The 15,580-nt window shown below is 34.0% G+C and overlaps 1 protein-coding gene across 3 annotated transcripts; it reads right to left on the minus strand.

Moving 5' to 3' along the window:
- Positions 1–9,110: 9,110 nt before the first annotated feature.
- On the minus strand, positions 9,111–12,172 carry LOC100815413 (subtilisin-like protease SBT1.7). 3 transcript variants are annotated; one of them, XM_006579869.4, is made up of 2 exons: positions 9,522–12,172; positions 9,111–9,404 (listed from the first exon to the last, which is right to left on the minus strand). In XM_006579869.4, exon 1 carries the CDS (start codon positions 11,793–11,795, stop codon positions 9,528–9,530), a length of 2,268 nt encoding a protein of 755 aa, XP_006579932.1. In that variant the 5' UTR covers positions 11,796–12,172; the 3' UTR covers positions 9,111–9,404; positions 9,522–9,527. The 3 variants fall into 3 exon arrangements, with proteins under 3 accessions (XP_006579932.1, XP_006579931.1, XP_006579930.1); XM_006579868.4 differs by having other exon boundaries at positions 9,498–12,172; XM_006579867.4 differs by having other exon boundaries at positions 9,484–12,172.
- Positions 12,173–15,580: the final 3,408 nt, after the last annotated feature.

Consider the following 15,580-nt stretch of genomic DNA (forward strand, 5'->3'; position numbering starts at 1 on the left):
CTAGACAGGATTATTTCGATGATCACTCTCTAATCCCTAAGGCAATTTGGGTAACACAAGTTTCCTATTTTACTCCTTATCGAAATATTGTAGTTTTCGATTGTCCTACTGATCATATGAGATGTCACATGAAGCCACTCCATTTGATAGCTATGGTAGAAGACCAAACCATTAACAAGATTATGGTCGATGGAGGGGTTGCATTTAACATCCTACCAAGTTTATCTTATGAAGGTTTGGTAGGAATGTATAGGATTTGATACCTCATAAATAGTGGTGTCGGATATCGATGGGAAGCCCTCAGATTTTGAATGGGTAATTTGTTTGGATTTTTCAGTAGGTAGTAGGAGAAGGCCTACAGTGTTTTTAGTGATTTCTTCACAAATCAACTTCAACATGTTATTGGGAAGTGAATAGATACATAGAGTTGGAGCAATTCCATCAATGATTCATCAAAAGCTCTTTTTTGGAATGAGGATGGAAAACTTGAGATGGTGGAAGCTTATTAGTCATCCTATGGGATATATGCTGCTTTTGCAAGTGAAGGTGATCAAGCAATGGCAAGAACTTCTCCATTCAAAGTCAAAGATCCATTCTATGTTAACAATATGTCAACTGATGAAAAAGACAAGTGCTTTTGTTGGGATGCGAATACAAGTTTCATGTTAATTAACAAGGTCGTCGAAAAAACAACCAAAGTTGAAGAGTCATGACTTCATTAGAAGCACATGCGAGCTTTACGGCTCACCTATCGGCTTACATGGCAAATAATAAGAAACAAATGGCTAATGCGGCCGTCGAAAATGAAGGGAAGACTACTACAACCATCGAAATTAGAAAAATAGCTACCACGATTGTCGAAAATGAAGGAATGACTACTGCAATCGTTGAAATAAAAAAAAGCAGCTAGTGCGACTGTAAAAAAAAAGGAATGGATACTACGACTATTGGAAATAAAGAAAAGATGGATATTGATGTCATCAAAGAAAAAGGGAAAGAGATGGATATTGATACGATCAAAGTAAAGAAAGAAGATATGGATATTGATGCCATCAAAGTAAATAAATAAAAGATAGATACTAATGCTATCATAGAAAAAAGGAAAGAGATGGATACGAATGCCATCAAAGAGAAAAAAGAAGTATCGAATGATAAGGGAAAATCAAAAGATGTTTTCAAACAAAAAGGAGAGGAATTAAACTTAAACTATATTTATGACAATTCACCTTTAGGATTTGAGAATTTGTTGTCCTCAGGATTAAAAAAGATGGAGTCTTAAGATCCTTTGGAAGAGATTAACCTGGGGACTAAAGAAAATCAAAAGCCTACATATGTTAGTAAACTTTTAGATGTTGGGCTTGAAGAAAAAATAATTTCTCTGTTACATGAGTTCATGGATTGTTTTGCATGGGATTATGAAGATATGTCTGGACTCAGTAGAGAATTGGTGGAACACAAATTACCCATTAAAGCAGGCACCAAGAAGATTTTCTCCCACTATCATGGAGGCCATCAAAGTAGAGATAGAAAGGCTATTGAAGGCCAATTTCATTCAAACTATAAGGTATGTTAACTGGATTTCTAATATAGTTCCTATAATTAAAAGAATGATAAAATGTGTGTGTGTGTGTGTAGATTTTAGAGATTTAAATGTAGCAACAACTGAAGATAAATATCCTATGTTAGTTGTTAATATGTTAGTCAATTCAATAGCAGGCAATGAGATTTTAAGTTTATTAAATGGTTATTCAAGATATAATCAAATATATATTGCTGAAAATGATGTATCTAAAATTGTTTTTTGATGCCCAGGGGCATTAGGAACATATGAATGGATAGTAATGTCATTTGGTATAAATAATGTTGGTGCAACTTATCAAAGAGCAATGAATCTTATATCTCATGATTTGATTGGGAAATTCATTCAAGTCTATATAGATGATGTTGTTGTGTAATCCGAATCGAAAAATAATCATCCAGAACATTTAAGATTATCATTCGAAAGAATGGATTGAAAATGAATCCATTGAAGTGTGTTTTTGGTGTCTCTGCGGGTGAATTCTTGGGTTTTGTTATCCATCAAAAGGGAATTAAAGTAGATAAAAATAAGACGAAATCCATTTTGGAGACTTCCCCTCCAAAGAATAAGAAACAACTCCAATCATTATTAGGTAAAGTGAATTTTCTCTGAAGATTCATTTCTAATTTGTCAGGAAAAACTAAAGTGTTTTCACATTTACTCGGAATAAAGGATGAAGTTGAAATTTTATATTTTCACCTCAGATTTGACTATTGCAAGCATGTTGGTGCAAGAAGACGATAATGGCATAGAATATGTTATATATTATCTTAGTCAAATTATTAATGATGTCAAAGTTAGATATAGTGCTATAGAAAAATTGTGTTTGTGCTTATATTACTCTTGTACTAAACTCAAGTATTATATAAAGTCTTTCAATGTTCAAGTATTGTCTCATAATGTTATCAAATTTATGTTGTATAAATATATTCTGCATAATAGAATAGGAAAATGGACCTTTGCTCTAAAATAATTCTCACTTACCTTTGTACCATTGAAATCTATTAAAGGCCAAATTGTAGTAGATTTTGAGGCTAATCATTCAAACATAGAAAGTTTGGAATGTTATATAGGAATTAAACCTTGGGTGTTGCATTTCGATGGATCGAAACATGTGAACAGTGTTGGGATTGGTGTTATTTTAATTTCTCCAAATAATACACTTGTGAAGATGTTTTTCAAAATCCAACCTTTATGTTCCAATAATGAAGTAGAACATGAAGCTTTAATAGTGGGTTTAGAAACGTTATTTAATCTAGGTGCAAGACATGTTTTGATTAAAGAAGATTTTGAGTTAGTCATCAATCAATTAACTCATAAATTTAAGTGCATCAAAAGTAATCTGTTGAAATACTTTTCGTATGCATCCAAGCTATTAACTAGATTTGACAAAGTCAAATTTGAACATGTGTTTCGAGAGCAAAATAAAGAAGCTAATGACTTGGCTCAAATTACATCTAGTTATAAATTGAGTAAACAAAATTTTGAAACTTTGATAAATATCAAAGAAAAATTACAAGAAATAGAATTTTTTAATATAGATGTATTGACAACTCATGATTGGAGAAAGCCTTTGGTTGATTATCTTTGAAATCCTAACTTATTTGTGGATTGAAAGATAAAGTATAAAGCTATAAATTATGTTATTATTGGAGATGAGTTATAAAAAAAAGGCTATAGATGGAGTCCTATTAAAGTGTTTGGGAGAATCATAAGATTATATAGCTTTGGCTGAAACTCATGAAGGGATTTGTGGTTCTCACCAAGCAAGTGAAAAGATGAAGTGGATGTTATATCGACAAGGCTATTATTGGCTAACTATTTTGAAGGATTGCATTAATTATGCAAAATCACGCAAAGAATGCTATAAACATGATCTCATAAAACAAATTCCAGCAAGTGAGTTACATTCAGTAATAAAACCTTATCCTTTTCGAGGATCGACTTTAGATTTGATAGGTTAAATTCATCCATCTTCCTCAAAAGGACATAGGTATATTTTGGTTGTATTGGATTAATGTTAATCAATGAGACATAATAAATTTCATAGAACAAAATATTAATTTTTGATTTGGTATCCCTGAAACACTTACGACAAATCAATGCACCATTTTTACTGGTCATAAAGTGGTTCAATATGCCAATTCTCGAAATATTAAGTTATTAACTTTGACTCCTTATTATGCATAAGCAAATGGCCAAGTTTAAGCCATAAATAAGATTTTGATGAGCTAAATTAAGAAACACATTGGCCAAAAACCTAATAAGAGTTGGCATGAAAGTTTAGATCAAGTGTTGTGGGCTTATCGAAATTCACCAAAAGGGACCACTGGTGTATATCTTGTTAAGTTGGTTTATGGCCACAAAGCAATTTTTCCTATCAAAATAAATCTAGATTATATTCGAATTCAAAGACAAAACAAAATTCTTGTCCAAGACTATTGGGATATGATGTATAACGAGTTGAATACCTTGGATGAGGAACATCTAATTTCTATTGAAAACATTATTCGTCAAAAAGAAAAAGTTGTTAAACACTACAATAAAAAATTGAGGAAAAAATCTTTTCGAATTGGAGACTTGATTTGGAAAGTTATATTACTAATGGATTTGAAATCGAAAGTTCTTAGTAAATGGTCACCAAATTGGGATGAACCATATGTTATCTAAAATGTTTTTTCAGGAAATGCTTATGTGATTTGAGAAGTAAATACAAACATTTATGTTGGTTCGATAAATGGAGAGTAGTTAAAAGCATACAAACCAATGATAACTGAAATAAACATTCCATAACGTAGAAATTTAGGGTGCAATTTGTTCAAAAAGAGATTACGTGAATTGTAAAACATCAAAAGAAAATAAAAAAGCATTGTTTAAGAATCTACAACCAATGAAGATTTAGCATATCGAATAAAATGACTCTGTTTCAATTCATTAAAGGCATCGATCCATGTAGATAAGGCATTCATAGACTCCTTTTGAGCAAACTCGAGGTGTCTGCACTTCTTGAGAGGGCCCCTTTAGCTCTTACACTATGTCTTTAGCAGATGAGTACAAAAAATCTTTATTCTTCTCATTAGTTTCTTTGGTAGATCAAAGTTCTTCAAGCTTAAGGCAAGTGGAATGAAGTTCTTCCTGAATAGGTCTAAGTTTCTCCAAAAGATTTTCTTCTTTCTTGACTAATTCTGCCTCAAATCTATCTATTTTCTTAGTTGGCCCTTGTATTAGCATAAGATTCTATTTGGCATTCTAAGGACCTTCTCGAGCTTGAATTAAGTTATTTCAATCCTGCTCTATAAGAGACTTAATTTATCTCAACAATATCAGCAATGTGTTGACTATATAATTGATGATCTTTGAAGGCATTGTTGAAGATATTAAGGAGATACTCTATTTCCTTTCGAATCTCATCAACCACTAAGTCGTTAAACTTAAAGACCTCATTTATTTACTACTGAAGTTGAGGCTTGTAATCTGGATTAGAAAGAGAGTCTTTAAGAGGTTGATCAAACACCAGCCTTCGAAATTTTGCCACAACTTCATCAAAATATGTAAATGTTCTATTATAGCTAGATTCAAAAGCTTTAGATGGCATTGAATCAAAATACCAAACGTCTATGAAGGAAAGGGGATCAACATCCAATGGATCTGTTTCCCCTTGAGGATTTCCTACATCCACAATGGGAGATTCTTTGACAATAGCTGTAACCAAAACAAAGTAGAGTTTAATTCGATCATCAAAATAAAATAAAGGAATGTTAGTATTCTCGATGGTTACATACTTTGATCAATTAGAGGCTCATTGGTTTTGACAACTAAAATAGAAACAAAAACATCAACAGGATCTATGAACCCAAGTCCCTCTTCTGCAAGTAGGGTGTGTTGTTCAACGTCATGATTCAAAAAATGATCAATATTTGAATCCACCTTGACGGTGTTTTGTTCAACCATTGGCTCTGAGAGTGACACTGATTTCGATGGGGGAGGATTCACCGTGGCTTTGAGCATCCTCTTGTTCTTCTAGATCTTCTGACGCTTCAACATTGCTTGCATCCGTTGTCGAAACGTGTATATCTGAATCCTTTGGAGAAGAAAACATATTTATTAATGCAGATTTTTGAGATCTAAATTAAAGTATTGGAAAATAATAAGGGATCAAAATATATACCAAGTGTTTCCTTGTTTACATTTTTCGCACTAGAGTTGACTGTTGGGGTATCTTCAATTTCTTTTTTCCAATCAAAAGTTAATACGTTAGGTCTATGGTTCTTAATAGAATTTGGTAGCGGGAAAAGGATTCATAATTGCTTAAGAAATTCACTATGCCATCACGAACTTAAGAAGGATCTTGAGAGGAAGAGAGGTCCATTATTTTGTCATCCTACAATGTAGAAAGCTATGATTTATCCTTTAATATTCCATTCCAAAGATATGTCTCAAGAAATTCTCTAAATCAAGATCATGTGAAATAAATTTCCCTCAATTTCTTGGAATACCTTTCGCTTGGTCTTAGCAAAAGAGGTCAGTTTAAAGGAAGAATTGGTAGGCATGTCTTCATCATAATCATCTAATCCCTTTGAAACTTTGGACTTTGAAGGTTGAGAGGAAGTAGACTGGAATAATAGTAAAATTGGCAAGTTGTGTGAATCAAAGAAATAAGTTATGTTGAAATGGAAAGGATTGAACCTTTAATGGTTGTTGGAATTTGGGTGATCTTGGTGGAAACTTTACTCTATCATCACTCTTGGTCTTGGTAGCTTTCTTCGATTCTTGAAAGAAAGTTAATTCTGTTAACAGAAGATTACTAATAATAAAAGCTAGTTGATTAGAAATTTGGTATACCTTGTCATCAGTATTGCTGGAAGAAAGAGTTTTCCTCTTTCTAGAAGATTTTTTCAAAGTCCTCTGATCCTCATCCTCCTAATCCTCATTATCTCCTTGATGGGGAATCTTGATAGGGATAGCTAAAAATTGAAATCGAAAGCATTAAAACATTAAGTGAGAATTGTTTTGAAAACTTTAATATGACATAAAATGAAATTTACCATTTATTTGTTTAGTTTTGATTTCTACCCATTCTTGTGGTATAATTCCTTTTGGATAACAAAGGTAATCTCCAAGATAATTTTGATAAAGGTAGCTTTTTGAGAAGAAGGAGCGTTTTCAAGTTTGTACATGTTTGAAAAAGGTAATAGTTCTCAAACCCAAGTAGGATTTCAAAGACTTTTGCTTAAAACAAAATAGGCTTTTGGGAAAAGATGAAGATTTTTAGGACAGTATCGAGAAAATTTGGTGTCTCCTTTCGAATTAATCATTCTACCATTGATTTTATTTTTCTCTATTTTTTCTCTAAGGGAAAATATGACTTCTCGAAAAGTGGCTTTGGGACAACTTGGATGATAACAAATATGATATAAATTTTCGAAGCGAGTAATTTCAACAAAGAGTTCGTGTTTACCTTTACTCTTTTTGATAGTGTCCTGCACATAACCATGAAATTTAATTAGTTTCTCTGAGCAAGTCATGATGGAAATAGGTCTTTGAGAATAATAATTTGTCCACCATGAATGGAAATCTTATGTGCTTAGAAAACAGTTCTGGAGAGAGGATGGTTGGAATTGCAACTTCACTTTGGGGATTTTGTTTCTGATGACTTTAGGAATTAACACTCCTTCGATTTTAATATCAAAATGGTCAGGAATGTCCATTTTTTGGGAGTTAGGTGATTGGCTAAGATGGCATTTAACCATAATTGCACAATCCATAAAGGCCCAACAATGTGTTGCCTCTTCCTTGGAGTGTCCATGATTTCGATAGCTTCTTCCATTACCTTATAAATAGAAGCAAGTAGAAATTCGCTAAGGCAGATGTCTTCTTCGAAATGAAGGGCTTGAGCTAAATTGTAGTTGTACATGGGAATTTGAAGGGAACAAGTACAAATAAGATGCAAGGACACCCAATACATTAAAAATGTTATATGCTCTTCATCAAAAATTTCTTTAGTGTATTTTGCATTTTTCTCAATGAAAGCCCCATAAGACTTAGCACTAAAGTCTATATCTATCCCACTCCTTTCTATTTGATCCTCAATACATAGGTTTTACCTAAAGGTTTAAGACCAGTAATTGCAGCTATATCCATTAAGGTTAAAGTGATTGGACAACAAGGAAGTTCCAAAGCATGTAAGCTTCTATTCCAGATTAAGAAAGAAGCCATCAACATAGGCATATCTAAACTAACAACATCGTAATCAAATCAAGGCCCTTGTTTGATGTCGTCATCGTTACTATCAGTATCAGAATTGGAATGCTTCTCTCAGAGTTAGCAGAAGCATCTTGGTCTGTGGAGGTATTGAGTTGAGAAGGAGCCGTCATTGGCAAGAGTAACGAGGAATGTGAGGGAGAATGCTCAAGAAAGGGAAGAGCAAAGGCTTGTGAGCTAGGGATTGCAAAGAAGAAACAATGGAAGTATAGCTGACATTTGGGTTATATATAGGGTTTAAAAGATTTCAAAATTTGAATAAATTAAATATCTTTTAAACCAATGATGTGATCTTAATGTGACACATTAATAGGATAGGTAATCATATCCCTAAAAAGGGTAACCATGCTCATATTGGTTAGCATGAAAATTGCAACCATGATTGGATTATGTTTCCAACATATTTGATGAGGCTTAGAGTGTTAATTGATTAAGATATTAAAGCAATATCTAAATATTTGCTACAAAAATATTGTATTCTCGAAAGATGGTACTCGAACACAATATTTTTGGGGGGCATTTGTGACCTTCGTTATGTAAAATTTGTCTAACTAATGAAACTTATATATAATTTTGATGAACTTGTCTAAAGAGGAATCAAAAAGTCCATTCAAAAGCGATCAAAATGTGGACTAAAATTTGAGAAATTGAATGGCCCATCAAAGAAAGTTTATTTTGATTGGAATTGACAATTTCGATAACTTCATTAAGACATGCAAGATTGGAAAGCGCTCAAAAGCACGATCTTCGAAATTCGAAATACCAATTGAAGCAATTACAAAGAAGTTATAAGAAAACATTTAATAACACTAGATCTATGTATTCAAGAATATCATTGTACATGTGTCGAAATCATATAATACAACCGTTAGTATTAAAAGTCCATAAATAAGACCTCTACCAGCAAATTTTGTGGAAGTTAAAATACTATCACCTAATTCCTCAAACACCAACAATGCTTACCATCAAAATTGATTACAAGTTCTACCGTTCATCATGTATATATTTAATTTCCACCTTTTACGAATTCATGTCATTTTACTTTATTACATCTTTTTAAACCCTTTCCTTTTTCAATCTACATTTTTATATACTTCTAAAATTGATATTTCTACATTTGATGATTTCAGAACTTGCACTGTTGCAGCACTGGCTTCATTTCTCCAAAAACCATCAACGTCAATTTTTTAGTCCACAGCGCAATTGCAACCGTTTATTGATATAGACATAAAAAGTTCATTAATGAAACTAACATCAGCTACTTTGAAAATACCATTAATGTAGATCTATATAGCGTACGAGAATGGTTACAACTACTAGTGGCTTTGATGCAAACATTAAATTAAAATGGAAAGTTAAATGAATTCACTTTAAAGTAGTTGAACATAAACTTTAATGTCAAGATGGTCGACGAAAAATATTCATCAATGATTAGAACGCTGTACACCGGGAAGAAAAGAAACACATGAGCCAAACATTTTTTCCCCTTTGCAACATTTCTCCCAGGGAACAAACAGAACCAACACCAATCAAGCACGAGGTCCCCGCTATCATCAATGTCAACCTGGATAAACCCAACATTTTTGTTTGCAAAAAAAGTTAAATAATAATAATAGTAACATATAAATACTATAATCACTAACCAATCAAGACACACCCCCTATTCGAGTGAGTGATGAACCTTGCATCAACCCCAATTAATCGAAATTGGGGTTCCAACCACGTGCTTCCCATCGGACCATTCTACCCTTCCAAAAGCGTTCACTCTTTGCTGTGGCGAACCCGAGGATGAAAATGTGACCGTGAATGATTTTTTTTCATTTTCCTTGAAACTCAGCACTTGCGGTTCAACCGAGATTTTCACGGAAGCCATATCTGACGTTACTGAAGCTTTGTAAGTTCCCGCGGGCCCCACGTTCGTGAGAGTCCGCGTGTGCTTAACCACGCCCCCAGATTCAAACAACACCGCAAACGAAGGGTAGTTGAGGTCGGTCACACTGTACTGCTTGCCCGCGTCGCACTGGAATTTTCTCTTGGCCAATGTGTTGATCTCGGAAGCTGAGTAGTTTAACGCGCAGAGAAAACCTAAATAATCATCCACCGTTAGATCGTAGACGAGTCCTGGATTGAGGGCAGCGACGGGGTCCACGTGTCCGGAACCGTGATCGAACGGCGTGGAGGGCTTTCCCGTTGCGCTGTCTTGCAGCTTCTCACCGGTTTTGTAAACTGTGTAAGCCGTTGTCATAAGAGCCGATCGGACCGCGGCTGGGCTCCAATCAGGGTGAGCCGACTTGATCAGCGCGGCTAAGCCGCTCACGTGAGGGCACGACATGGACGTGCCAGAAATGATGTTGAAATCCACGCGCCTGTTATCAACGGGTAACCCGGTGGGTCCCACCGCCTTGGACCACCCGGCTAGGATGTTGACACCTGGCGCGATAAGATCTGGCTTAAGGATCTGCGGGGTGATCGAGTTGGGTCCTCTAGAGCTAAACGCTGCCACCACAGGAGATGGCTGAATCCCCAACTTTGTGCCTTCAAACAAAATCTTCACCGTCGGTTTCGCATCAGAAAACAAATACTTCTTAATAGCGTCACCGGCTTTCTGCCCAACCGCGGTGGCAGGTAACAAATGAGCATCCGCCACCAGCTCCTCGCCGTTGGCAGCGGTGTTGCTGAGCACCATGCCCAACGCTCCGGCGGATTTCACCACGGAGCCTTTCTGAACCCTAGCAGTTAACCCACGGTCACACAAAACAATCTTCCCAGCAACTTTCTCAGGAGACAACGTTCCCGTGATACACAAGTTCCCATTCATAGCGCCGTTACTCACATTACCCGCATAAACAAAAGGCAGAGGAGAATCCGGCACAGCGTTACCGCGATAGAGCGAAACGCCGGAGAAGTTAAGGCCATTCCCGAGCGCAACGTAAGCGGGGAAGTCACGATCCAGTGTACCAGCGCCCACGGTAGTTATCCATGGAGCCACATTGGAGAGACTGTAGGGACTGGGGCCCGCGTTCCCAGCGGAGCATGAAACTAAAATCCCATTCTCCATAGCGGAAAAAGCTCCAATAGCGACACTGTCTCTGTAATAATCCGACATGCCACCACCGAGCGACAGAGACAGAACGTTTACGTTGTCCAATATTGCCCTCTCGATAGCGGCAAGAATGTCGGAGCTGAAGCATCCTCCCTTCCAGCACACCTTGTATGCAGCAACTCTAGCGCGCGTGGCCATCCCACGTGCTGTCCCGGACGCGTAGCCGAAGAGGCTCGCGTCGGATACCACCGACCCCGCGGCTGTGCTGGCCGTGTGGGTGCCGTGGCCGTCGTCGTCGCGCGCTGATCTCGACTCCTCGGTTTCATTAATAGGACCAAGAATGGCTTCAACACCCTTCGAGAAAAACCTCGCTCCGATCAGCTTTCTGTTACAATTCGACGCGGTGAAATTCGTTCCCGTCTCGCACGCGCCTTTCCAGGTGCTCGGAACAGGCCCAAGTCCCGTGTCGTCGAAGCTCTTGCTCTCCGGCCAGACGCCGGTGTCGAGGACTCCGATGATGACGTCACTCCCGGAACTCGACTCGGGGAACATGTCGGCGCTCTTGTCGAGTCCGAGGAACATGGGCGTCCTCGTAGTGTGAAGCTCGTACCTCGTCTCCGGGAGGACAGCCAGAATCCCCGCTTGGGTCTCGAGCAAACGCGCTTCCTCAGCGGTTAGCCTCGTCGCGTAGCCGTGGATCGCGTTGTCGTAGGTGTACATAATCTCCGCCGAGTCAGACACGGTCTTGAGCGACGACTCGTACCACAGCGCGTGGTGCTCGAAGCTCTCCGGCATCTCCGATTTCGCCACGTGTACAATGTATGTGCTCTTCTCTGGTTCCGCTGCCTCATGGAGACCCAGAAACAGAACAACCCAGAGAATGGCCACGAAGGGTTTACGAAACGAACTCATGGGAAGAGTGTGTGAGTAGAATGGGAATGGGAAATGGAAATTAGATGAAGCTGGCTTTAACTAGTGGTGGTGTTTTCAATGCCTAATTTATGCCAGTTTATGCAAAGGGTGTGAGAAATAGTAAGGAAGCGGTGGGTGGTTGTCTGGTTCTCAAAATAATTGCGTTGAGACAAAAACAAAAGGTGGAAGAGAGAGAGAGTCAGGGTGGTAGTGAGAAGTAAGAGTAAGGATAGAAAAACATTTCAATTAGCTAATTCAAGATACTTTTCATTTCGTTCACATGTGCGTTTAGTTGACGACGGTTCTCAACCCTCTCGAGTGTGCTACTTTCTTTTATTATTATTTTATGATAAATATTAGCCAGTATTTTTACTGGGATGCATAATATTGTATTTTTATGGGTTTTATTATTATTTTTTTTGCAATAAATAATTTCTTTAAAGATATAAATGGTTGGATTATTGAGATCGAAGAGAAAAAATTATTAATTTAGAAAAAAAATTCCAAATATAACGTGAGTTTCATATCTCTTTATTTCTATTTTAATTCAACTTTTTTTAATTTTCTTTTATTTTGTTTTTTTATTTCTTTTGGATTGAAGAAAAGAAAATGGAGAAAAAAGAAAATTTTAAATTTGAATTAAAAGAAAGAAAATTCTAAATTTCTATTAATACACATTAACATTTCTTTCCAATTTTTTTTCTCATTTTTTCTAACTAAATAAAAGAAATACATCATTATTTATATTTTTTTTCTTTTCTATTTCTTCCTTTCATCCAATGATACCATAAAAAAGAAGGAAATAAAAAAAACGTCGTTTTAATTTTCTTTATTAATAAAATTAATATTTTAATAATTAATATGCTTAAAAAATAATTTTTTTTAATAATATGGACAATGATCAGCAAGACCTTTGTTTTTTTATTATTACTTTTTTTTTTCTCTTCTCCTTTTTGCCTTTTTGCCCTGGTCTTTTCAAATTAAAACTTCATTATACTTTGCCTTTTAACAGTTCCCTGCAGACCATCCGTCACATTTCCACGTTCTCCAAACATAACTTCATACACCAATTCTTAACCTACTAACCTTGAATTCCCAACTGCGTCTTTTTGCCGATATTTTATATACGTGGGACAGTAATATGGAATATACATGCATACTGTGTCTGTGCTTGACAGTGTAGAAGATAAGGTGAAGCTCAAAATATTGTAAATTAAGCGTTTCTATTCACTGGTATTTTATTTTTAGTGGCCATTTATACAATTACACAATCTCCACTTCAGCTTTATTAAATGCAAGATATTTTTATATTTTACTAGTAAGGTTTGGACCTTATCGTCTCTATATGTATACCATCCAACCATGAACCAACCAAGTTTTATTTTTTATTTATTTTTTCTTTCCATTTCCTTAAGAAACAAGTTCACGGATTACCAATACGAAGAAATTTCAGTCACGGGCTTACTTCTGTGCTGGGGAATTTTTACGGGAGTTGACGAGAGAGGATGATTTGTTACTTAAACATCGAATTTTTTCTGTTTTTAATAAATATTTTAATTTAGATGAGTGTTTTTGAGATTTTTGTTATCGAGACTTATTTTGTTTCTACTCCTATAGCTTTTGTGATGTGAATTTACTTTGGCCTTGGACTAATTTGACTCGAGCAAAATGATTCACTTTTTTTTTTCTTATTCGTACATATCAAATCAAAATCTTATTTAATTATAATCAAAGTGTTGGTCCTCAAATCAGTATTGGTAGTTGGAACAACCTATTAATATTTATTAAGTAATTAATTATATATCTTATAATGTAGTATTACTTTTTTTAATTCATCGTAAATTTAAAAATATAAATTATTTTTTTTAAATTAAGAATTTAATTTTCACATAATTAGGGATAAGTTTATACTAGGGTTGGAAAGTTGATAGGATATGACTTGTCAAAAAATAAAAAGAAAAAGAAAAATTTATAATATTTAAAAGATTTAAAAGCTAAAAACATTATAAAAAAAAAAAGATTTAAGCTCCTACTAGCTAGTTATTATTATTTCCCTTGCCCAGTTGCCCACCTAATGATTTTAATTGCATTATTCTATCTAGCTTTTCTAACTGTTTTATACACATTTTGAAATACATTACTCATAACAAATGAGTCTTTAATGTCAAAGGTACAACTGGTAGCCTATAAGGCTCTAACCAAACATGTTATTTGTCTCTAAAAGAAATTGTCCGAAACAGATATTTACCTTTATTGAAATTACATGTTAAATACATTCTCAATTAATTCAAGTTTACGTGTTTTGCTTTTAAAATAATATCACACTGACCCAATAAAAATTATACTCCCCTTTCTTTGTCTTGTTACAATTGTGGTTTTAGATTGTTTTACATAAATAAAATAATAATAATAAATAAATAAAAGAGAATAAAAATTTTATAAAATTAATTTTATATTATCATTAATTTATCTATGGATTTTTTTGTTTATCTTTAATATTATAAAAAATGTAAATAAAAAAATAATTAATATGACACTAAAAAATCAAAATGATAATTATTTTAAGATAATTTTTTTGTCTTATATGACTAGAGAGAGGAAATAATCATCATATGTTTTAAATATACTTTCAACTAAAAAGTGTATATACTTATTTTAAATTACAAAGTCAAGCTGTACCAGACAAAATAGTACAAAGTGAAGTCATTTAGATGTACAAAATTTTATGCTTATGAAAATCGATATAAACATATAGAAATTTACGAACTATACTTATTTTTATCTTACTCGCGTTGGCTACAAGCGAAAGATTCTCCGGTTTAAAAAAAAAAAAATACTCAGTGGTATAAATTTTCAAATACAGTATGATATTATTTAATTTTGTAAGCGTCATTCCCCAAAAATTTAAAAATTTATTTATTTTGTATTTTTCAATAAAAATTCCTAGTTTCATTTTCTTAATTAGTCTTAACTTTTAAAAAGTTACTCTGTTAAGGTTATTTCTATCTCAGTAACCTTTTGTTATTTTTTTTTTTTGGAGTTCTTGAATATGTAGTATACATTACTTATATAGCTACTTTTAACAATTTAAGTAACTCATTTTTTCCAATCTTGCAAGTCTAAATAATTTACTAAATATATTCCACATATAGTCTCACAACCTTACATTTTATTACTATATTATAAAAATTGACATTTTCAAGAATTAAAATTTTATCTTAATTCCTTTAAATTTTTCTTGTAATATAAATATTAAAATTTATTGAAGATTAAGATTTCATCTAGTGATAATTAATGTCGTTGGGAAGTATTTATTCTCGGCCAGACACATATTGGCCAGCGCATCGAAAATCATAACCATCTTTATTTTATAAACACTTTATCAACTTATTATTTTTATATTTTTTTACATCAGTAACATATTATCTACTATACTTAAATGTGTTTTAGTGAGAGTTAAAATTAATTTTAAATGAAATTAATTTTGTTAAAATGATTTTAGTTTAAATTAATTTTTAATAACGTAATTAAGGTTTGGATACTTTTATCGTAAAAGTAATCTTGTTTTAAAACTTAGCATAAATTTAATAATAATTAAAAATTTAGTATGTTTTTATAAAATCAAATTTAACTAATTAAATTCATAAAAAGAAAAAAATTATGTTTGAACAGTGGAAATTATAATTTAGCACATGTTTAAAAATTAGAATGTGTTGCTTTTTGAAAAAAAAATCTCTCAAAATTATTAAGATATTCATTTATTTATACATAGTACATATATTTAT

Source organism: Glycine max, chromosome 5, assembly GCF_000004515.6.
Source record: "Glycine max cultivar Williams 82 chromosome 5, Glycine_max_v4.0, whole genome shotgun sequence".
Lineage (NCBI taxonomy): Eukaryota > Viridiplantae > Streptophyta > Magnoliopsida > Fabales > Fabaceae > Glycine > Glycine max.

Coding starts and splice junctions, on each gene's coding strand:
- LOC100815413 (XM_006579869.4), bottom strand. CDS start 11,795: ATGAGTTCGTTTCGTAAACCCTTCGTGGCCATTCTCTGGGTTGTTCTG.